A 24,982-nucleotide genomic window follows, 5' to 3' on the forward strand; every position below is an offset into this window, starting at 1 on the left:
CATTTCCTACTCCAGGGGATCTTCTTGACCGAGGGATCAAACCCACGTCTCTTGTATCTCCTGCACTGGCAGGTGGATTCTTTACCACTGTGCCTCCTGGGAAGGCTGTAATTAGATTCTCTCCAATCTAGTCACAGAACTGTGAGCAGGAGCAGTGATGGGTTGAACTTCCAGGCTTCAACTCTACCCACCTCCACCCTCTGCTATCTTTTCCCCTTTTCTGGGAGCCGCAGTGGCAGTGACAAGGATGATTTGGGAGAACACATACCAAAGATGCCAGCTTGGGTTCCTGAATGACTGAGTGGAGCAAACCACTGTTGACCCTGCGCCCCTGCCCCTACCCTGGACTGTTAGTTATTTCTTTGGCAGCTTTGGGTCTTAGATGCAGTACGCTGGATCTCTGTTGCATCAAGTGAGATCTTCCCTTGTGATGCACAGGGGCGGGCTTAGTTGCTCTGGGGCAAGTGAGACCTTAGTTCCCCAACCAGGAATCAAACCTGAGTCCCCTGCACTGCAAGGTGGATTCTTAACTACTGGACCACTAGGAAAATCCCTGGATTGTTAAGAAACAAACATCAGAAAGTTCTCCTTCCTTAAGCCACAGGTTCTCCATATATGGCCCCCTGACCAACAGCCTCAGCATCACCTGGGGACCTGTTAGAAATGCAAGTTCTCAGGCCCCACTAGATTTACTGCATCAGAAACTCTGGCACTGGGCCCAGCAACTGTTTTAACAAGCCCTCCAGGGGATTCTGATGCCTATGCAAATTTGAGAACTACAGTTTTAAACCACTGAATATGTGTGTGTGTGTTCGTGGTGGGTTCTCCTGTTTTAGCAGTTAACCTATCCTGACTAATACAAATCTTCATAGTTATTAATATTTACTTAAAAATACACAATACACTTCTTAAATACTGAGTGGTTATAGTATTTGAGCAAGGGGGCAGAAGTGTCTCCCCTGGTTTTGCTATTTCTGTCCTTCTTTAGGAGTTACAAAATGACTAAACATTAAAACACTCATGGAAAAGTCTTTTCAATTAAAAGCATGTTATACTTGGTGAGGACTCCACCCAATGGCAAATTTAGACTTTTATTGCACCAGATGCCTTCCATTCACAATAAAATGCAAAAACTCCCAAACTCAGGAAACATTATATGCACTGAGCTTGTTACAGCCATGTTTAAATTGCTTTGTTTTATGTGTAACCCCATATGTCACTATATCAGTTCTCTGATTCAGCCAGGCTATCAACTTTTCCTTCAAGATTCTTCAAAGAACATAAACGACAAACATTCCCAGGTCACGTCTTTAAAAACTGCAAAGGCAATAGAACTGGACATATCAAAGGTCATTTGCTTTCAAATCTAATGTGTTTTTACTGCATAGAAATGATATTTAAAGAAATGAACCCAAAGATTCCATGAACAATATACGATGCCCTCAGGGCTGAGTTATTTTTGTTTACTTACCTTTTTCCTTTCTTTAACATCATAGAGGGCAATGCTGGCGAACAGGGGCTCAATTTCTATCTCAAACCTGTCAGAGAAAGAGAGAAAAGTCTATATGGATTTAACTTTGATAATTTTGAGATTTCTGAAAATGCCAAGATACATAATCTGGTTAAAAATGTAAGTAGTTTCCAGAAGTATTTGGGTAGCTCCACGCATATGAGAATCATATGAGAATATTAATAGAGCAATATGAGAGGTTCATAGAAAATTCCTAATCATTTGAGATCATGAAAGTGCTTGCTGGTGGCCCTGCAACAGAGAGCATGTGGAACAGATTCTCCATCTGATCCCACATGGCACTTCTTACTGTTGTAGCTGCTGGGTTTTCAGAGGATTGAGTGTGTCTTAGCTAAAGGTCTTGTTTACAGTTTACATTTTACTGCCAGAATAGGTAGCTCTTATTATTCAGTTTTAAGGGCTTCGGCTTTCAGCTCGTACAAAAAGAAAAGTTAAGTTGCTTTTCTTTAGATTTATAGTGGGACCTGCCAGAAGGAAATAAGGTTATGATGTGTGTGAATGTCTGGTCCTTCCATTGCCAGGGGAGCTTCTGAACTGAGGTGGAGACAGGGAGCTGAGCACAGTTGATCAACACTGAGGTGTGAGGGTCCAACGAGAGCTAGAACAAGCAGCTCTCATATTGGCCTTAATTGCCAATGCCCCCAGAAATGGTGGGCTGAAGACAAGAGAAGGCAACCCCAAGCACAATCCTGCTTGCTATAGGATGCACATGGAACAGACATGCACTTTCTAAATGTTTCAGGTTAACATATAGGGCTTCCCTGGTGGCTCAGATGGTAAAGCATCTACCTGCAATGCAGGAAACCCAGGTTTGATCCCTAGGTCAGGAAGATTCCCTAGAGAAGGAAATGGCAATCCACTCCAGTACTCTTGCCTAGAAAATCCAATGGATGGAGGAACCTGGTGGGCTACAGTCCATGGGTCACAAAGAGTCGGACACGACTGGGCAACTTTACTTCACTAACAACCTATGACGCTGCCAGCTAAGAGCCCTAGTAATCAGGCCCTGGACCACCACCACTGCAGAAGTCATGCAAATTAGGTCAAATTCTGTTTTCAACTGTATGTGAGAGAACGCATTTATCATAGCTTTGTCTAAAAAGAGAATTTTTTAAAGAATATGTGGACAAAGGTAACCAGACAAAAGAGTTGGTCAAATGACACCTTGGAAGTGAGACAGTGGGCATGATAGAAGAGTCACAGACACTGAGTCAGAGAGACCTGGGCTCTGTTCCCTCTCCCAGTCTGGCTAATTCTGGAATCTTCATTGGGTTACTGACTTTCCCCAGTTCCACTTACTTGTAAAATGAGGAAAGGATACTTACTCTTCCCATTTCCTAGGATTGTTGTAAGGACTGTGAAAGACAGTATGTGTGAACATACTTTATAAACAATGTCAAGGAACGTCGTTATTCACAGTAGCCAAAAGGTGGAACCAAACTCAGGTGTCCATCCAAGATGAGTGAATTAATAGAATATGGTATGTGCATACAACAGAACATTATTCAGTCTTAAAAAGAAAGGAAATTCTGACACATCCTACCATATGGACAAACGTTGAAGAAACTGTGTAAGTGAGATACACCAGTCACTAAAGGCCAAACACTGTATAATTCCACTTCCATAAGGGAATGGTGGAAGAGAGAAATGGGAGTTATTGTTTAGTGGGTATAAAATTCCAGTTTGGGTAAGTGACAAGAGTTATGGAGATAGATGGTGGCAATAGCTGTACAACAATGTGAATGTATTTACTGCCACTGAAATACTAGTGAAAAATGGATATGACAGCAAATTTTATGTTATCTGTATTTTATCACAAATAAAATTTAACGTTATCATTTAATAATTTTTTACTACATATCATTAACATAATTTTTACTATTCATATTTAAACATTTCAGGTTTACCTATAAGAACTTGCTTTCATTTGTCCAGTTTATTTAAAGTAGTGAAAGATACATCTCCCCTCTTGCAGGTATATGTTGGTACAAATACAATTTAAGACACTGGAGCATGTCAAAGACTGAGAAAACACTACAGTTCTCTTTAATTTCTGCTTTGGCAGTTTGGGGAAACTTTCATTATAAACTACACTTCACAAATTTCGTCAGGAGAAATCCAAGTGACATGATTACTGTTTTAACAATAGTCTTAGTGGCCATGTCTTCCCATCTGTGAGAAGAGCTGCCATTTACTTAGAGAAAACACCTAGGAGGCTGAGTATCAAGCATCAGAGGGTAGAATTCCTCCAATCCCAAAGACCAGAGTTACTGCAGCCAACAGTGGCCTGATGCACTTCCTGTGGGAGTGGGTGAGAGACTCAGACAATAGGGTGGATTTCCTGAATGATGAATGCAAAGGGGGATGGAAGAGCCACTTCCACTTAGCCCTCTTGCTGAAGGGCTAAGAGTTTCCCCCAGCTGGGTCAGATCCCAGGGACCAGCGTTTGCCCTTATGTACCCACTGCTCAACACAAAGCTGGCTTATTGGCTGCTCATCTCTGTACAAGACAAAAAGTCCTAACTCCCCCTCCAACTGGTAGCATTGACTTGAGGAGAGTGCTACAACACCAAGAGAGCCCCACAACTGTGTAAGCAGTCATGCTGGCTTGTGTTCTGAGGAGAGGAATTGGGGAGGCTCCACATTAGAATCAGAAATTTACAGCACGTAGGAACTTCGGGATGATCTGGTCTAACTACTTTATTTATAAGAACTCAAAATTCCAGAGAAGTCCCCAGGCTGAAATACAGTCTTGAATCCAAAATCCAAGTGCCCTAATGGCAAACCAAGTGCTGCCTAAGAGTTTCATGAATTGACTTCAATAGATGGATGACTTTCCTAACAGGGTATGAAAAATTTTTATGCCTACATAGTTTTGCCTAGGTAGAGCATCATGGAAAAAGCAAGCGAGTTCCAGAAAAACATCTATTTCTGCTTTATTGACTCTGCCAAAGCCTTTGACTGCATGGATCACAACAAACAGTGGAAAATTCTTCAAGAGATGGGAATAACAGACCATCTGACCTGCCTCCTGAGAAATCTGTATGCAGGTCAAGAAGCAACAGTTAGAACTGGCCATGGAACAATAGACTGGTTCCAAATAGGAAAAGGAGTACGTCAAAGCTGTATATTGTCACACTGCTTATTTAACTTATATGCAGAGTACATCAGGAGAAATGCTGGGCTGGAAGAAGCACAAGCTGGAATCAAGACTGCTGGGAAAAATATCAATAACCTCAGATATGCAGATGACACCACCCTTATGGCAGAAAGAGAAGAAGAAATAAAGAGCCTCTAGATGAAAATGAAAGAAGAGAGTGAAAAAGGTGGCTTAAAACTCAACATTCAGAAAACTAAGATCATGGCATCTGGTCCCATCATTTCATGTCAAATGATGGGGAAACAATGGAAACAGTGAGAGACTTTATATTTTTGGACTCTAAAATCACTGCAGATGGTGACTGCAGCCATGAAATTAAAAGATGCTTGCTCCTTGAAAGAAAAGCTATGACCAACCTAGACAGCATATTAAAAAGCAAAGACATTACTTTGTCAACAAAGGTCTGCTAGTTAAAGCTATGGTTTTTCCAGTAGTCATGTACAGATGTGAGACTTAGACTATAAAGAAAGCTGAGTGCCAGAGAATTGATGCTTTTGAACTGTGGTGTTGGAGAAGACTCTTGAGAGTCCCTTGGACTGCAAGGAGATCCAACCAGTCCATCCTAAAGGAGATCAGTCCTGGGTGTTCATTGGAAGGACTGATGCTGAAGCTGAAACTCCAATACTTTGGCCACCTGATGCGAAGAACTGACTCATTTGAAAAGACCATAATGCTGGGAAAGATTGAAGGCAGGAGGAGAAGGGGACGACAGGATGAGATGGTTGGATGGCAACACCGACGCTATGGATGTGAGTCTGGATAAGTTCAAGGAGTTGGCAATGGATAGGGAAGCCTGGAGTGCTGTAATCCATGGGGTCGCAAAGAGTCAGACACGACGGAGCAATAGACAGAACTGAACTGAACTGAGAGCAGTTACAACTCAATGTTTTCAAAAGTGCCTATCATCTGAAAAAGTGGAAGAACTAATTCTCTAAAGCAATCGTCTATAAAGAGGAAAGAGAGGCATGCAGGCACTCCAGGGTTAGGCAAGACAATCCGCTGGAATTCAGGAAGAAAATACTATAGTTTATTTTAATTGATTGAGTTCATCCTTCAAAATGTTTCACTTATGCTTGTTTTGTAATACATATAATATTTAATACACAAGTACAAAATTAATACACATATAGAAGATGTGGGACTTTTAAACACAATTAAAAAGCTAAAAAAGAATTGCTTTCAAGCAAACGTGACCCATGAGATGAATCCAGATTTCAGACATGTGCTGTTTGAAATGTGTGTTACCAAAGAAGGAAATGAGAAAATGTTTAAGAAGTCAGGAAATCATGCAGAAAAATCTGGATTTCTAGTTTCTCTTTAAAAAAAAAAATCAGACAACTGATCAAAATGGGTCAGTTCATTTGGACGGCAAGAGTTGGCCCAAGCTGGCAGCGAGCGCCCCCACAGGATAGTGTGCTACAGTCCCACTACACTCTAATGTCCTCTGGCACTGAAACTGAGTTTTAGCTGCATTTTTCATTGTGTTTTAATAATGGTATGTTGGGAAATGTATATACATCTCTAAGAATAAAAAGAATCTAACTTGTAGTAGCATTTTCTGATTTCAATATTGTAAATATTTCTACCATTCTACCATGGCTAATTTCAAACTACCAATGTGACTTCACTGAATAAAGAGTTGGAAAGAGAAGCATACACTGAGCTCTCAGGAGTTAGAGTGGACTCCAGCACACCACTGGCTTTTACTGCTATTTTTCTTAACACAGGACATTTCGCTCAATTAATTACCTAGACATCTAACCTTAGTGTTCGTCTTCCTTTTCATAGTAGAATGACGGTCAAAGGCCTGGCAGGAATAGAATCTGGGGCTACCTGATTCTGAACTCTGGTCTTTCTACTACTTCACAGCTGCCCACTGTTAAAAGTGTGTTGGGGTCCTCCCCGATTCAAGCTCTGATGAGAAGGACAGTCTGTATCTGAGAGGCAAGACAGATCTCAATCGAGTAGGTAGTGTTTGCTGATACTTACTTCAGGGTCAGCAACTTGACCAATATTCTGTTTCCCAGATGTTCCTTGGGACATTCTGGTACCGGACGTATTTCCACAGCATCCTCCTATTATTAACCACATTGTAAAAGAAATGAGTAGTGAATTCCTATGAAATCAGTAGTGAATTAATCAGCAGTTAACCAAGAGAAGGGAAGACTGCTATCTACCATGCAAGACAAGCTGCATTTGCTTTATTCCTAATCACAGAATAATACATTAACTTTTATAAGAGTTTATTATCCAACCCCCATGCTTCAAAGTCAGCATTTACAGCAAAGATTTTTCTCCTTTCAGACAACCAAACATTTAAGACAAAGAGACCAAAAGAGGAAGGAAGGAAATGTGAACATAGATAAGGCTTAGTAACATCCACCAGATGGCATTGCAAAATCTTACACCTATTGTTGACTTTTTTTTTTTTTTGCTGGCTTTAAGGACACAATCAGAATATTTCTCCTGCCGAGGGCTTTACCAGTAAATATGTGAGTTTCAGACTTGAGATCTGAATCAGAAATTTTCACCTAAAGCTGTAAACCATTAATACTGTAATACAGTGGCTTTCTTGGTTCACAGTTTCCTTAAACAGATGATAGAGATTTGGGGCTGAATTTATAGGTTCTAAATAGACATGTCCAGCTAGAACTTGATAAAGTTCTAAGAATTGAAAAGCTTAGTAATGACACGTTAAGAGATATGTCTGTCTATTTCACAACATAGGGACTGGAGTTAAAGGGAAGTATCAAGTATACGTACAGCTGATTCACTTTGCTATATAGCAAAAACTAATGTGACGTTGTGAAGCACCTATACTCCAAGGAAAATTAATTAAAAAGTTCAAATGTGAACTATCACAGTATCTTAATTATAGTCATAGATGCAAAGACTGACAGTGCAAGTTGTCCTGAGAACTTTAATTCCTGCTCTTGTGGTGGGTACACAAACTCTGATGAATGGTCTGCAGCTCACAAGTGTCCAACAAATAGGTCCATGTCTAATTATATTTTTTAAATTTATTCTTAATTGGAGGATAATTGTTTTACAACGTTGTGTTGGTTTCTGCCTTACGACACGAAGTGGCTAAAGTATACATGTGTCCACTCCCTCTGGAACCTCCCTCCCACCCACCACCCCAACCCTCTAGTTCATCACAGAGCACCAAGTTGAGCTCCCTGTGTTACACAGCAACTTCCCACTAGCTCTCTACTGTACATATGGTAATGTATATGTTTCTGTGCTACTCTCTCTCAATTCCTGGGCTATAAATGACATCCCGAATACCCGATAGCAACCAGAAGAATTTTTCTAAATAGCAATACAGTCATCTTCTTATTAAATCTGTGCCCAGTTTGGTGGAATAGTCCCAAGTGTAAACTCACCACCACTCTAACTTTCAATTCCCCTTTGTGTTAAACAGTTTGGTGGGTGGAACTGCTGAGCTGTTTCAGAGGAGGTGCTGTTCTGATGCCCACACTGAGGTGAAGGCCCTCAGAGAAAGCTGGAACTTTCAGGGTGATCAGGACAGACACATCTGAAAGGGAAGGGGCCCCTTATCGGAAAACAGCCTCACTGTAAAAACACTCTGCTTTTGGTGTAGATTCAAAACTTTGGTATACTTTTAAAAGGCTCTTCATTTGGAAAATTGTAAGCATATACAAAAGTAGAGAAAATACTGTAATGGATCATACGCAACCATCATCTAGCTTCAACAATTTTGACTTCTGGGCAATTTGGTCTCATCCCTGGGTCAGGAAGGTCCCCCAAAGAAGGGTACGGCAGCCCACTCCAGTGTTCTTGCCTGGAGAATCCCACGGACAGAGGAGCCTGGTGAGCTACTACAGTCCATGGGGTCTCAAAGAGTCGGACAGGACTGAAGCAGCTTAACACAGCACACAGCATGTACTCTCACTTGCTACTCCCCCACTCAGTGTTGGATTGCTCAGAACAAGGCCCCAGAGAGCATATAATTTCATCAGTGAGCGCTTCAGTAGAGACCTCTAAAAGATAAGGACTTTTAAAAACATATACTATAATGCTACTATTAATTTTTAAATTAATTTAAAAAATTCATTTAATTAATTAAAGTAATTAAAAATTAATATTTAATTAAAATTAAAAATTTTAAATTAATTAAAAATAATAATTTCCTATTTTAATGAAATACATAGTCAGCTCCAAACTTCCCCAACTGTCTGTTTTTTTTATAGTTAGTTTCTTAATTCAGGTTCCAAACAAGGTCTATATGTTTTCCAAGTCTCCTCTAAACTATGTGAATTTCTTGCACTTTTACAGTTATCTGATATAAAAATGAATTGTCAATGAAGCAGAAGAGGAAATATGAAGTCATGGACACCTCTTGTTTTCCTCTTCCTAGGAGAAAACAGACAGATACTTACAGTGAGAAAGAGAGAGGATCACAAGAGAGAAAGGGATAATATGAGAGATGAGGTTCTTTTGTCAGCAGACCCAGTGGAACCTGAGGCCAACTCCACATCTTCCTGCTTGAGATTTCATTACAAGCCAATAAGTCTCCACTTTAAAAAAAAATTTAGTTGTTTTTAGTTGGGTTCTATCACTTGCAACCCAGAGGAGTCCTAGTGCAAACTCCCCTATGATCTGGAGAAGAGCGCACCTCTCTTAGGGACCAGCATATGCCTTTTACAGAATCAGAGTGAATCAGGGAAAGAACTCGCCTCATAGAAGCTTGGTGGTTGAATTCTAGTTTTGCCTCCCCTGTATACTCAGTCATAATTTGGATATAATAGTTCACCTCTCTTCTAATTTTCTTCACAAGGGCATAAAGTAATAATAATATAAAATAATTTCATGAATGTGTTGTCCAAAAAAAAATCAGCATTTGTAGTCATTTCATAGTAGGTAAGAAAGTTACCCCTTTTTTCTACAGGACTTTCTTTGGAGAAAGTACAAGTTATAAGAGCAAATGTAATTTTTGTGTGTATAACTTCAGCACATTCAAGGGCCAGTATAGAAGCTGTCAAGTATTTTAGACTTTCCAATTTCCAAATATCCTATACACTAATCACAAAGAATCCTCTCGTTAGTAAAGCAGGCCGCATTAGGATGTCTGCTAGATCATAACTTTTAGTCTCAACTGAGTTTCTGCACCGTTTAAAGACCATAAAACACAATTCCTTCAAAATGGTCTATGATTCATCCTTGTAATCAAGCCTGGATATCCTCCCATTTAATCTAGTGAAAGAGATTTTAATGAGCTGATGTCTCACTGTAAGTCTCCTCCTCACCCTTTAACTGTTTCTTCTCTTCTGGTATCCATTCTGGGTCATTATTACCTATTGGCACCTCCATCAGGGAACTGGGAGGAAGAGGAATGTGAAGTTCGTATCAGTCAGATATAATATTTCTTGACAAATTTGGTAAAAAGTTTTAAATCTATAGGTGGAAACTGAGAGTTACAAGATGTGATTGTTTATGTCATCTTTGGATTTACAATAGGTATAGTCATATATAGATAAACAGTTAAACATAAAACTTGGAGTTAATGTGTTATGATCCCCTTCTATAATTCAATCTGCCTGCTGAATCTTGAACAAGTTATTTAACCTCTCTGATTCTTACTTTGCAATATGAAGGATGGGGATGATAACACTGTCTGTATTATTCATATTTAATCTTCCTCATTCAGAAGAGGATTTGAGCTCTTCTGACAATTAAAAATGAGGATTTGAGGCCACTGCAAAAAAAAAAAATAGATGATAAAACCAAGGTAGTTGGAAAATATGGATGAGAAAAAAATAAAGCTGAAGCAAACTCAGGACACTAGTAAGTAAGCCACCAGACTTGGTAGTGTGTGTGCTCAGTTGCTAAGTTGTATCTGACTCTTTGCAACCCCAAGGACTGTAGCCCACCAGGTTCCTCTGTCCATTGGATTCTCCAGGCAAGAATATTGCAGTGGATTGCCATGCCCTCCTCCAGGGGATCTTCCTGACTCACAGATCAAACCTGAGCCTCCTGAATTGCAGGTAGATTTTTACCACTGATCCACGAGGGTATGACTGATGAGTAATTTGCTCTGTTGTTACACAGGCTTGCCTTTCTGAAATACACAGCCCAGAAATCACACAATTAAGCATCCCGACATTGCTATACAATAATGACAAGCAATAGTATTTTCCTGGGAGGCTCTCTGTGTCTTCACTGAAATTCTCCAGTGTGGAGACAGTCATACCCACCTCATCCACTGATGGATAAAGGGCAAAGAGCTCGGCCTGCCGATTGGTCCTCCGGGCCTCCTCATTCTGCTTCTCGAAGTCCTCGGCGCTCACTTGTTGTACAAGGTTTTCCAGCCTCGGGTCAGGCTGCAGGCTGCGGAGGTCGAAGTCACAGGCAGTGTTGGGACCTTTCCCAGAGACATCACACAGCACGTTCAGGTGGCGGGGACCTGCCTGTAAGAAAAAGACATGGCTCCATGAGAGAGATCATGGGCTTCAAATGAGAACAAACGGGTCTGGGATGTCTCAAGATGGCTCCAACGGGGGACTGCAGAATCAGGCCTCAAGGAGTCTCGGACAAGAATCTCATCATAGCTTCCTGGACTGAATATCCTAAATTTAGATGTCTCTCTCCTGCCTGGAAGCAGGTGATTAACTCATCAGATGTAGATACACCCATTCTTGAGGAAAAGTTTGACAATAATTCTGTAGTGCTATTAGTTTGAGGGGGTGTTCTTTTCTGGAGATTGGGAGCCAAGCCTCCTATGAACCATACACATGTCTCGTGCTTAAGCATAACAGAACTGGAATAAGGTGTTAAAAAAAAGGGGGGGGTGAGGAGAGACTGGACTGGGGAATAAAGAGACTTCATGCTAATCTCAACTCCAGAACTTGGCTTTCAAAACTGGAAAATAAGATGATCTGTGAGGAGCGTTCCAAATTAAACTTTATATAAACTCCAAAGCATGTTTCCAAAGACAGAAATGTGGGCATGGGAACACTTTTCTACAGGACTTTAGTAACAGTTACAGGAATAAGTACCAGAGGGGGAAAAAACACTTGCTATTACGGCAGTATTCACTCAGCTGCAGCATGCTTGAAAAAATTTCAGTCAAAAAGAGGATGCTTTATTCCATTAGAAATGTCTTGGAAACTGCGAACTGGATACCTAACTCGAGACCTGGCAAAAAATATAAAACCAAAAGCAATAATATGTTGTAAGACCATAGATAGATCTATTACAAATATCTGTAAAATACATGGTAAAATGTTATTTTCAAAGTACTATTAAATGGACAATAACTGTGCAATAACTTTATAAAACAGTTCTGGTCCTATGCAGCAATGAAGACTCTGTACAGGCAAAAATAAACAAACAAAATTTAAAAAAATTTTTGGTGATATCTGTCTACCTCATAAAAGTCCTGCTCTCCTAGGTCATAAATTTTATCTAAACTGAATGTGTTAACAATCACATTCACACACAATATTAACCAATATTAATATTTAAGTTATTAAAAATTTTGTTCATCTTAGAATTTATAAGATTCTTCAGAAAATTAATTGGGTTACCCAAGACTCTTTAAAAGGATCAACATCTGCATCTGTCTCCAGAATTTATTTAAAGGCCACAACTGGACAAGTAAACAAAGGTGTGAGGATAAAAGTATCTCTGGAACACTGCTTGTAGAAACAAAATAATAAAAAAAAAACCTAAGCATCCCTCCAAAAAAGAAAGGTTTGAGATTAAGAGATTTTGGAACTTTCATACAATAGAATGTTTTTCAGCCTTTAAACAAAAAGAAGAACATGCTGTCATTAGAAGAGAAAGACGATCATAGTATATTTTCTTGTTAATAAGAAAAAAGAAGTTAAATAATATTATATCATCAAATATTTATGAAATATATTTGTACTATGGAGTCATATAATATGTGTGTGTGTGTGTGTGTGTGTGTGTGTGTGTGTAAATTATGTGAATTCAGGCATTTGGCTTCACAATTCCACTCAAAAGGTTCCTAAGAATGACTGAAAGGGGAAGATGCTGCCTGTCTGACCATCTCTCCATGACGAGTATTAGTTTAATACTTAAAAACACACACTTTTGTACAACCTGCCTCTGAAACCCAGCCAATGACTTGGTGTGCTGGAGGAGTGAGGAATGGGTGTGCTGCTCATGCACCTTTTGAAGCCACCCTTTATACTCTGCTCTGTGATGCTGGGTCTGCGTCTAGCAAATCCTGTTTCTGCTTTGCTACTTCCCTCTTTAGGTTCTTCATGGCTAGGGGAGGGAGAAGGGACTGGCTGCTTCCTCTTTGCCTGCAGGTCTCATCTTGGTTGTGGCAGTTGCTTCTAGTTTTCTGTTTCTTCCAGCACTTCCAGAAAAACCCTCATCTTACCTTCCTTGGAGGTACCAGCATCAACTGGGCAATTCTTTCTCCCAGGAGGTCTGAGTCCAGACTCTCAGCCCTTGTGAGGTCTTTCCTCTGATGAAACCACTGGCTAGGCTATGCCCCCTCCTCAGGTATTTGAGTGCCAGCTCTGAGGCCTCTCTTTTGAGCTTGCAGTTTCTGATAACTCCAAGCTCCTCGCACTAGACCCATGGTTCTCAAACACAGTCCTGGGACCAGCAGTATCAGCATTTCCTAGGGAATGCTCATGAGAAATGCAAATTCTCAAGTCCCCGCTCTGGCTGCGGTGTAACAGAAACTCTGGAGTGTGGCCGGCAATCTGTGTTCAAACAAGCCCTGCAGGGGGATTCCAATGACGCTCAGGTTTGAGACTCACTGCCACAGACCCCAGCCCTAGAGAGGTGTGCTGTTTCTTGCAGTTACAATTTCTGTAAGACTTCAATTTTTCTTTTTGGTTCTCTCAGTCCTCAAAAATACGTTCGACTAATTCCCTATGTAAAATTTCTTCAGAGGAAATATCTAGTGTGGTTTCTGTCTGACTGAAACGAGGGAACAATTTAGTTGGTCATTTGCATGATGAAAGCAGAATTCAGTCAAAATTACCAATGAAAACCCCCTGAAATTTCCCATAGAGGATGGCATAAAGATATTCCACGTTTCAGTAAGCCCACCAGATTCAGCTCTAGAATTGATGCCTGATTTCTCTGCAGAGATAAGTAGTCAGCCTGGCTGTAGTTTGAAATAGGTATTATCTAAAACCTCTAGTCATATTCAGCATGGCGAGATGCTTGTGTTATGAGGGCACCTGAAAGCTGAAAACTATATTGGTTTAGAAGTCCTGTGCAAACTTGGACATATTTCTTCCTCTATGCTTAATTGTTTTTAACCTATAAAATGAACAGACCAGACCAGAGCACTGGCTTTTAAAATCTTTTGTAAATTGTGGTAAGAATACATGTAATATAAAAATTTCATCATTTTTTTAGTGTACAGCTCAGTAATGTTAAGTACATTTATATTGTTGTGCAACCAGTCTCCAGAACTCTTTGTTTTGTAAAACAGAAACTCTATACCCATTAAACAAGAACTCCTCATTCCTACCTCTCCACAGCCTCTGGCAACTACCATTTTAACTTTACACATCTATGAATCTGATTATTCCAGGTACCTCATACAAATGGAATCATACAGTATTGACTCTTTTTTAACTGGCTTATTTCACTTAGTGTAACGTCTTCAAGGTTCATCCACGTTGTAGAATATGTGTCAGAATTTCCCCCCTTTTTAAGGCTGAATAACTACTCCACTGTGACTTCCCAAGTGGTGCTAGGGGTAAAGAACTCGCCTGCCAATGCAGGAGACCTAAGTAATGGGGGTTCAATCCCCATGGCACCCACTCCAGTGTTCTTGCCTGGAAAATCCCATGGACAGAGGAGCCTGGTGGGCTACAGTCCATAGGGTCACAAAGAGTCGAACATGACTGAAGCCACTTAGCACACACACGCAGTACTCCATTGTATGGATATGCCACATTTAGTTTATCTCTTCATCTGTCCATGGACACTTGGTTGTTTCCACCTTTTGGCTACTGTGAATAATGCTGCTATGAAAACAGGTGTATAGAGTACTGACTTTTAAATTGTAACTACTTTGTAATGGTAATAATAATAATAACGGCATTCATTGGACACAAAGTGTGAGCTGACACTGTCTTAAATGCTTCACACATATTAACTCATTTAATACTCAAACAACTTCACCAGTTGTGTACTTTTATCATCCTCGTTTTCCAGGGGAAGAAATTGAAGACCAGAGAGTTGAGTTATCCTGTCTGAGGTTATAGAGTAGCTATGTGGTAGAATCACAGAGAGCCAGGCAGTCTGCCCCAGGGTGGAGCTTTCAATCACACTGCAGGCTGCCTGCGGCATGGGGGCACCCCTGAGTATCTGCCGGAATCATTACAGGGATGGGCCCAAATCCCCCTCTCAAGCTAGAGCCCCTCCACTTTTATCTACTTCCATTTGAACACCAATTTATATAGCTACAAACAAGTGTGAAAAAAATATCACTGACTAAATGGTAGAGCTCCTTCTATTCTAATATTCTATGAGTCTAGCCTTTTTATTCGTTTTTAAAAAAATCAACAGCATGCCATGGCAGAACAGTCCAGTAACCTGGCAACCGTGTTTGTTGATAGGAAATACCTGAGCTCTGGGTTCACTGCACTCCAAGGTTTCTGACTCAAACGTCTGTTTCTGAAGCGTCTTGTGAAAATCTTTTCGGGATCCAGTCTTTTTAAAGCTGCAAACCTCTGAGCTTCCTTGGTTCCTTTCATTGTTGTTATTAAATAAGAGACAGAAGGAGGGAGAGGGAGAGAGAGAGGCAAAATCATTAGTCTAAAAATAAAAGGAATGGCTTAAGTGCAGACATGGTTCTGAAAGATCTTGCAAAGAGAGGACCAATTGTAATTCTTCACATCTAATTGGGCACCAGGCCTAACACAAGGCTCTGTTGTAAAGAGATACAAACTTGCCTCCTCTCTGGCTCCCTATTAAAGGCAGGAGGGGCTGGGAAAACGCCGCTTCAGAGGTGTGGTCATTTCAGCTGTGGGGCATTTGGCTCCAAGCTGAAGTTGAACCATGACCCCAGTGGAAGAGGCTGGAATAAATCTAGCAAAGTGCAGAAGCAGGGAATAAAGGTCATTTGAAGATAAAAATAGAGGAAAACATTTAATCTTCAAATCAATGTTCTTAGTAAAGAATAAAAAGGGCAGGACGTGGTTAACAAAAATAGAATTAAATGATCTATGTACCGAAAATCTTTGCTACCATCCTCAATTGCTACTCCATGCATGTCATTAAAGTTGTTGTAATAAGTGTTGCAAATATTATATGATATAACATATATGGAATGTAAAATATAATACAAATCAATCTGTATACAACACAAAACAGATTCACAGGCATAGAAAAACAAACATAGTTACTAAAAAGGGAAAGGGGGAAGGAATAAGTTAGGAGTATGGGGTTAACAAACTACTACATATAAAATAGATAAGCAACAAGGATTTACTGTATAGCACAGGAAATTGTATTTAAAATCTTATAATCACCTATAATGAAAAATATTCTGAAACATACATATATAGATATACATATATAACTAAATTGTTTTGCTATACACTTGAAGCTAACACACTATTGTAAATCAACTACACTTCAATTTTTTTAAAAATGTGTTGCTATGGAAAGGGTTTAATCTAATGTCTAGCACTGTCATTGGAGTGTCAAGAAGTTAGACCATTACAAAAAGGGCAACAGATATAAGCTGTCAAATAATAACTATAGAAACCAACATGTGCATTCCCTATTTTTATGACTCAAAGCCTTCTTGGAAAACATGCTGCAAACTCAACCACACAAACATGCACCCGTCTTGTTTGATTTCCCACACTGTTAGAAAACCATTGAGGAAGCTGGTAACGGGATGTAAAACGAGGTTAGGATTTATTACGCAGATCAAACAGAAGACAGACAAAGCAGGAAATGTAAGAGAGCTACTAGCAATAATCCAAATACAGTTTATAACTCTTTGGGAGGGGTGAAACGTTGGGTTATGCACAGGGGCACAGAGCAAGTATTCAATACTAAGTGAAAGGAGTCAGGAAAAAAATAAAAAGATAACTGCGTGATTCCATTTACATGACATTCTGGAAGAGGACAAGTTATAGAGACAGAAAAGAGATCAGTGGCTGCCAGAGTCTGGGGGTTAAGACAGTGACCGCAAGAGGCCTGGGGCAATTTAGGGGGGCGGGTACTGGTACTGTTCTGTGTCTTGATTGTAATAGTGGTTAACAGCTGTATGCATCTGTCAAAACTCACAGAACTGTAATCTAAAAAGCATGAATTACAAGTACCTCAAAATCAATGGACAGAAATTTAGGATTATGCCTAACACTGATTAGGATACTATTTACACTTAATACTCATTAAACATAAGGTCTGATACTTTTCTATGGTTTATTATATTGCTTTACAGAATGATGGGTTTGTTGAGCAGGAGTAAATGGATTCAAGTCCTGGCTCCACAGTTTACAAGCTCTATGACCTAGGCTAAAGTACTCTATTTTTTTTGTGTCTCAATTTTGTTATCAGAATAATAGGAATTAAGCTAATATCTACTTCATCAGTTCTATTGCATGCAATAAATATACTCACATATGTGACCTAGAAAATTTCTTGGCTTATGGCAATAATTCAATAAATATCTGCAACTACTTGATGTTTATTAAATGGATTTAGAGAACATCATTCAATTGTCCCTGTCAATTGATAAAAGAGTCTAAACTAGACCAATAAATAAGACATTATAAGCAAAGGGAAAAAGGATACAACTCGGTGTTGTTGAAGATTTCCTTTAACATGGTAAATTTTACTTGATAGGCACTACAATGCATATATTCATGGAATAAAGATAAGATTTGAAAAATCTTAAGAATTGTATTTTAGGGCTATTCTAGTTCCAATTCAACCAATCCAAAATATTTCTTTCATTCTGAGGACTTCAGAAAAAGCACTTATATCAGTATGTCAGAGGAATGAACCCAAAATTATCTCATGTTTTAAGGCATCACAGGGAAAAAAACTACTTTTCTCTGGAGGACCATACTTAATGAAGCCACTTAGTTTTCTATGGACATGCCTTTGTTATCCATAACCATATAGTCAAACACTGATTTAGTTGCTCTTTTATTCCTCAATTATCTCCTTGCTGATATTACATTTCTCTGTAATATCTAGGGATAGTCTTTTATGTCCTTGCTATCTATGATAATGGCTTTGAATCCCACTTAGGGGGCAGGGGAGTGGAGTAATGGCTATTTGTGTTCCTTCCCACTCTCATAATGCTATAGGACATTTGCCACTCAGGTTCTATAATTGAGACTTTTAAATCAGACAAATAGTATGTTCATGAAGGATAGGGGAAACTTCTAGATTTTTAATGTATTAGGGAAAGATGAAATTGCACAGAAGCACAAAATTCATGGTTTCCTTTTGAGAGAAATGTATTTTCCTACTTGAAATGTCTGTGTTACTTAGACTGGAATTATGCCTTTAATAACTTTATTCTACCTTTATACTGTCTATAGCACAAAGTTTACTGTCTCCACTCTAAAAATCATGCTTTTTCTCTTCATGACTTTTGAAAATGATCAATAAATCTAATGCATAGACAGTGCCATGGCTGCATGCTTATCTCATCTTATTCCCATATATTTTGATAATTTTGTATGGATTGCTGTTTACTGCCATCCTTTGGGTCACAGTAAATATTTTAATCATTATTTCCTCTGTAATTTTCTTTAATGAATTAAAGAGAGAATAACTTAAGAATGTGTTTGGTGTCTTGGTGGAGAGTGGAGCTCTCAAGTAATTAAACTTGTTTACATGCTATTTATTCTTGGTCTATTATCCATAGTGAAACATTTGATGAGTGTTATGAGCAGCATCATAAAAGCCCTTAGACTTTGTCTTTCATCCTGGGTGATTAAGGTAATTCTGAAGGAAGGTCATGCTCAAGGAGAGCTGGGATATCAAGGAATGGGGTATCATCTGTTTTATTACTCCATATTTTACTCCCAGTGAACTGGTAAACAATTATAATTCAAACACATCAGTGCATATAATTCAGTTACTCCCAAAACACCATAAAAATGTCTCCCTGATCAATAATTGCTTATTATGACATGCATTTCTTATGCTGGCTGTCAAGGTGCTTAGCTATTTGCTTTCTAAAAGTATGGAAAGCCATCCAGGCTCATCAGCCTCTACAGTTACAAACAGCAATCCAGCTGTGGAAATTACTGAGCCACTCTTGACCTGTTATGCGCAGATTCCCCATCCCCACAAATCCACTCCCATGAAAGCCCAATCTACAGGCCAGCCCTTGCACCCGCCTTCCCTGACCTGGCCAGAACTAAATGCTTCCTTCTGTGAATTTTCAAAGCATGTTGCTTGTACTTCTCGTACAAGCTTTCATCATGCTCTATATTACAGTCTAATTACTTGTCTAAATTTTTACCTCCCCTGCTAAATATGTGCTCTTCCTCACTAGACTATGACTTTGCCAAAGACATAGATTCCTTTGAGCTAGGATTCCTGGGTATTCCTCAGGAGGTATTTTCTAAACCTTTGTTGAATGGGAGAACAAATGAAACTCTAACAAGCAAATAGTCATATCATACTCCTCTCACACAAGGGTTTTCAAATCTCTCAGACTCACCATTGTCTTTCTCTATAACAAATATTTAATAATGCCATCTCTATAACTCAACTTTCTTATTTTTATAAGTCAATAAAAATGTCCCAGCTGTTATTTATTGAGAAATAAAAGGAACATAATACATAAAGCAGCATGTGTGTAAATATGCAAATGCTTGGACATGAGTGCACCAGAGAATATAATGAAATAGCTGTTTGCACCTGCGGGAAGAATTGTTGTCAATAGAACACCTGCAAAACCAATACAGACATGCTGTACAGGTGACTCAAATGCCACCAAGCAGCATCGCTGGTAGTAATGTGATTTTCTAAAACGGGGGGAAACTCTTGTAGAGCTCTAACCAGCATGAAGCTTAATTTCCCCTATGTTTACATGAAAGCTGTTTCCTTGGAAAATTCTGTAGAAAAGTATTTGTAAGAAGGCATATAGGCTTGGCTCAGATATTTACAGACTGGATTTCCACGGGCCTGAAAGTCCAGAAGGACATGTGATCGTTGTGTTGGATGCTGAATTTGGGACAATCCTTCACTGTGTGTGATGTCCAATGCACTTCAGGGTGTGAAACGCAGTAGTCCACCCCAGTCATTGAGATGATAAAAAACAGAAACCTTAACTACCCTCATTGACAGCCACTGCTACTAACACATCAGAAAACTGGAATCTCCAATTCCAATTTAAATCATAAGTTTTAGCAACACACCTGGGAAAGGAAATCCACAAAGACTTCCTGGAAGGGGTGAAATGGAACAAGTTTAACCAGGAAAACAGCTGCATGCAGGTGTTTGTTTGGGGGGAGAATTCTAGTAGTGGAATCCTAAAGTGAATGCTTTTCAGAGTTCTACTTTCAGTTTTGGTAAGAAAGTACATGTCCCATAAAGAAATAACATAGTTCAGCAGAAATAGGGATGTTCAGTTCAGTTCAGTTCAGTCGCTCAGTCGTGTCCGACTCTTTACGACCCCATGAATCGCAGCATGCCAAGCCTCCCTGTCCATCACCAACTCCCAGAGTTCACTCAGACTCACGTCCATCGAGTCAGTGATGCCATCCAGCCATCTCATCCTCCATCATCCCCTTCTCCTCCTGCCCTCAATCCCTCCCAGCATCAGAGTCTTTTCCAATGAGTCAACTCTTCGCATGAGGTGGCCAAAGTACTGGAGCTTCAGCTTCAGCATCATTCCCTCCAAAGAAATCCCAGGGCTGATCTCCTTCAGAATGGACTGGCTGGATCTCCTTGCAGTCCAAGGGACTCTCAAGAGTCTTCTCCAACACCACAGTTCAAAAGCATCATTCTTCGGCACTCAGCCTTCTTCACAGTCCAACTCTTACATCCATACATGACCACAGGAAAAACCATAGCCTTGACTAGACGGACCTTTGTTGGCAAAGTAATGTCTCTGCTTTTGAATATGCTATCTAGGTTGGTCATAACTTTCCTTCCAAGGAGTAAGCGTCTTTTAATTTCATGGCTGCAGTCACCATCTGCAGTGATTTTGGAGCCCAGAAAAATAAAGTCTGACACTGTTTCCCCATCTATTTCCCATGAAGTCATGGGACCGGATGCCATGATGTTCGTTTTCTGAATGTTGAGCTTTAAGCCAACTTTTTCACTCTCCACTTTCACTTTCATCAAGAGGCTTTTTGGTTCCTCTTCACTTTCTGCCATAAGGGTGGTGTCATCTGCATATGTGAGGTAATTGATATTTCTCCCGGCAATCTTGATTCCAGCTTGTATTTCTTCCAGTCCAGCATTTCTCATGATGTACTCTGCATATAAGTTAAATAAGCAGGGTGATAATATACAGCCTTGACGTACTCCTTTTCCTATTTGGAACCAGTCTGTTGTTCCATGTCCAGTTCTAACTGTTGCTTCCTGACCTGCATACAGATTTCTCAATAGACAGGTCAGGTGGTCTGGTATGCCCATCTCTTTCAGAATTTTCCACAGTTTATTGTGATCCACACAGTCAAAGGCTTTGGCATAGTCAATAAAGCAGAAATAGATGTTTTTTTGGAACTCTCTTGCTTTTTCCATGATCCAGCAGATGTTGGCAATTTGATCTTTGGTTCCTCTGTCTTTTCTAAAAGCAACTTGAACATCAGGAAGTTCACGGTTCACGTATTGCTGAAGCCTGGCTTGGAGAATTTTGAGCATTAGTTAACTAGCGTGTGAGATGAGTGCAATTGTGGGGTAGTTTGAGCATTCTTTGGCATTGCCTTTCTTTGGGATTGGAATGAAAACGGACCTTTTCCAGTCCTGTGGCCACTGCTGAGTTTTCCAAATTTGCTGGCATATTGAGTGCAGCACTTTCACAGCATCATCTTTCAGGATTTGAAATAGCTCAACTGCAATTCCATCACCTCCACTAGCTTTAGGAGATTTTAAATTCAACATATCCACAAATTAAGGGTATTTAGAACTATAGTACGTGCACTGGTATTGCATCTAATGGTATTATCATTGATGCTAATACAGCTATCATTTCTTGGACTAGTGATTGTCTTAGAGATTGTCTTAGACTAGTGATTGTCTGTTGAGATTCCTTAGAAACTGATCCTGAGACAAGGACTTAAGTGCACGTGATTTTTGAGAGTGTGCACTTTCGGAAAAGAAAAGCCTGTAAGAGAGATGGGGAACTCTTACAGGAGTCAACTAAGCAAGCAGGCTCAGATAAATTCTTGGCATTATACACAGGGTACTCTGGAATGTTCACATTGCAAAGTTGTCCTACTATACCACTTTGAGGCAAGAAATGGGACTATGATACCCCTTGTACCAGTGCTGTTGTGCCAGTCGGGCACTGCTTATTACCAACCAACCCAAAGTGGGAGGTTAGGGGCTGAGAGGCAGACTGAATTGCTCAAATGTCTTTGGGCACAACAGCTCCCATATACTCAAAGCAGCTGTGAAATAAATGCACGGGATGGCAAAGGGGACATACTAACGGTCTTTATTACAATACCAGGCACCTAACATATATTAATTTCCTTTAGTTTTGAAACAATTTCGAATTTATAGAAAAATTGAAAATATACTAGAAAAGCCTTTTCCCTCTCCCAACCCATTTGAGAGTAAGTAGTTGACCTAATTCTCCATTACCCCTGAATACTTTAGTGTGTCATTTCTACAAACAGAGGCTTCCCAGGTGGCACTGATGATAGAGTCCGCTGACCAATAAAGGAGATGCAGGAGACTCAAGAGACTCAGGTTCCATCCCTGGATTGGGAAGATCCCCCTAGAGGATCCAGTATCCAACCTGCTCCAGTATTCTTCCTACCTTGCCATGAATAGGTATTCTTGCCACCTTGCCACGTTAAGAAGAGGTATTCTTGCCTGGAAAATTCCATGGACAGAGGAGCCTGGTAGACTACAGTTCAGAAACTGAGCATATATAAACAAGGGCATTATCCATCATAATTAGTATGCAACCACCACATTCAGGAAATTAACATTGACACATTCAGTTCAGTTCAGTTCAGTTCACTTCAGTCGCTCAGTCGTGTCCAACTCATTGCGACCCCATGAATCACAGCATGCCACCACCTAATCTTCAGACCTCATTCAGCTTTCACCGAATGTGAAATGCCTTTTAGAGCAAAAGGATCTTATCCAAAGTCATGCACATCATATGCCTTTAGTCTTATTTACTGTGGAACAGTTCCTCAATGTTTCCTTGACTTTCATGACCTTGAAATTTTAGGCCTGTTATATTTTAGAAACTCCCTCCACGTGGGTTTGATTATTGTAAATGCCTCATGCCTCATCAAGCTTTCAGCTTATTTATTTGTATCATTACAGATTCATAGTCTCCTATTTTATTCAACATATCCTACTCCATTTCTATTATTACTTATTTTGGTGCTCTAATCGTCCTTAATTTGACCAGGGTGAATCCCTTCAGCTGCTCTTATGTCTTCTTCACATGCCCCCAGCAGGCACTGATCACATCCTATTTTCCACCTCAAGACATTCCAAGGTGATCTTACTTTTTTTTCCCCTCAAATCTGGTATCAGTCATTTCTCCAAGAAGCTGTGATTCTTTTTAGTGGAAAATGATTCTTAGGAGCCAAGATGTTGGTGTTGGATGTGCTTATTGCTATGGAAGTATTGATCCTCCTATGTCTTTTCAGTGAACAGAGTTAAGTAGGGAGGGTATGTGTGTGTGATTACGCATGTGTGGGCGGAAAGCCAGGAATTCATTTTGATCCTTACAATTTCAATCTGACATCACAGTATCCATTCTAGTTTTCTTCCTTCCCATATTTTTAACTCACTTCTCAGGCAGTGAAAAATCTGCCACCTACTGTCCCTAATACGTATCACTCCCCTTATATGTAACCATGGCCAACATCAGCCCCTCCCCCACCCAGCTGCCTCCCTAAAATTCTGACTCTGCCACCCTGCACCAGGGTTGTCCCTGTGATGTGACGTCCTCTCCAGTCTATTCTGATGTTTAGTGCCAGGCGACACTCCCGCCCCACGAGGACATCCTTGACCGGACTCTGACCCCTCAAGGTGGGCTTCTCCTCCACGTGTGCGCTCCCCTCATTCCACTCAGAACGTCTGCTCTGCTACCACATGCCAGGCTGCCCCAGGCTCACACACCCTCCTCACACCATGTAGGTTCTAGTTCTCTGTGCCCGACAGGCCTCCTAAATGTGTGCCCTCCTCACCCTGTCTGGCCTTCAGCTCATTATTCCGGCCCTCCTCAGCTCATCTTTATCCTGAGGCAGGGATGGCTAACTTGTTCTCATGGTTTTCACACCAAATTGTACAACAAAGGAGAGGAAAGAAAGAGAAAGGGGTATAGGAAGGCAAAGAGGAAAAAGAAGAAAAGGAACATGCATTGTTTTCCGATCCTTACACAGGCCTTCAAAGTGAGCAACATTTCCCCCAGCATTTCACACTTGAGGAAACTGTGGTTCAGAGAGACTAGCTCACTTGACCAGGGTCTCATAGCCATTAACGTAAGGAGCCAGCATCTGGACCCAAGTCCCAGACTCTATGGTCCAGATTCTGTGTTCTCCACCACACTATCCCTAAAGAGAACGCTCTCAAAATATGTTTAGTCTTTGGATTGTCCCCATATGTGTTAACAGTAGTATTTGAAAAAGGAGAAGGCAATGGCACCCCACTCCAGTACTCTTGCCTGGAAAATCCCATGGATGGAGGAGCCTGGTAGGCTGCAGTCCATGGAGTCGCTAAGAGTCGGACACGACTGAGCAATTTCACTTTCATGCATTGGAGAAGGAAATGGCAACCCACTCCAGTGTTCTTGCCTGGAGAATCCCAGGGACAGGGGAGCCTGGTAGGCTGCCGTCTATGGGGTCGCACAGAGTCGGACACGACTGAAGCGACCTAACAGCAGCGGCAGCAGTATTTGAAAAAAAGGAACGCGGTTCTCTGGAGAAGGAATAGACTGTGTTCCTTTCATGAGAATGAGTCTTTCTGCCACTTGGCTACTTCTCTGTCTCTTCTTGTCTGCAAATAGGTTCAACAGGAACATGGCTTTCTTTGGCTCAGATGCCCGGGTTGGGTAATGAGGCTGGCACTCTGGTAGCTGGTGGCACTCAGCCATCAGTCTCACTACCTACTTCATGGTGGTTTCTGCCTTCTGTGGC

The 24,982-nt window shown here is 40.4% G+C and overlaps 1 protein-coding gene across 1 annotated transcript in view; it reads right to left on the reverse strand.

Annotated features, from left to right (window-relative positions):
- Positions 1–24,982, reverse strand: part of DOCK8 (dedicator of cytokinesis 8) — a 236,012-nt gene that overhangs the window by 128,221 nt on the left and 82,809 nt on the right. Inside the window, exons 5-8 of the mRNA XM_055578247.1 lie at positions 15,285–15,408; positions 10,910–11,122; positions 6,681–6,766; positions 1,472–1,538 (exon numbers count right to left, since the gene is read on the reverse strand). Coding sequence (XP_055434222.1) covers positions 1,472–1,538; positions 6,681–6,766; positions 10,910–11,122; positions 15,285–15,408 — 490 coding nt within the window. The remainder of the gene's footprint in view (positions 1–1,471; positions 1,539–6,680; positions 6,767–10,909; positions 11,123–15,284; positions 15,409–24,982) is intronic.

The sequence above is a fragment of the Bubalus kerabau genome, chromosome 4, assembly GCF_029407905.1.
Source record: "Bubalus kerabau isolate K-KA32 ecotype Philippines breed swamp buffalo chromosome 4, PCC_UOA_SB_1v2, whole genome shotgun sequence".
NCBI lineage: Eukaryota > Metazoa > Chordata > Mammalia > Artiodactyla > Bovidae > Bubalus > Bubalus kerabau.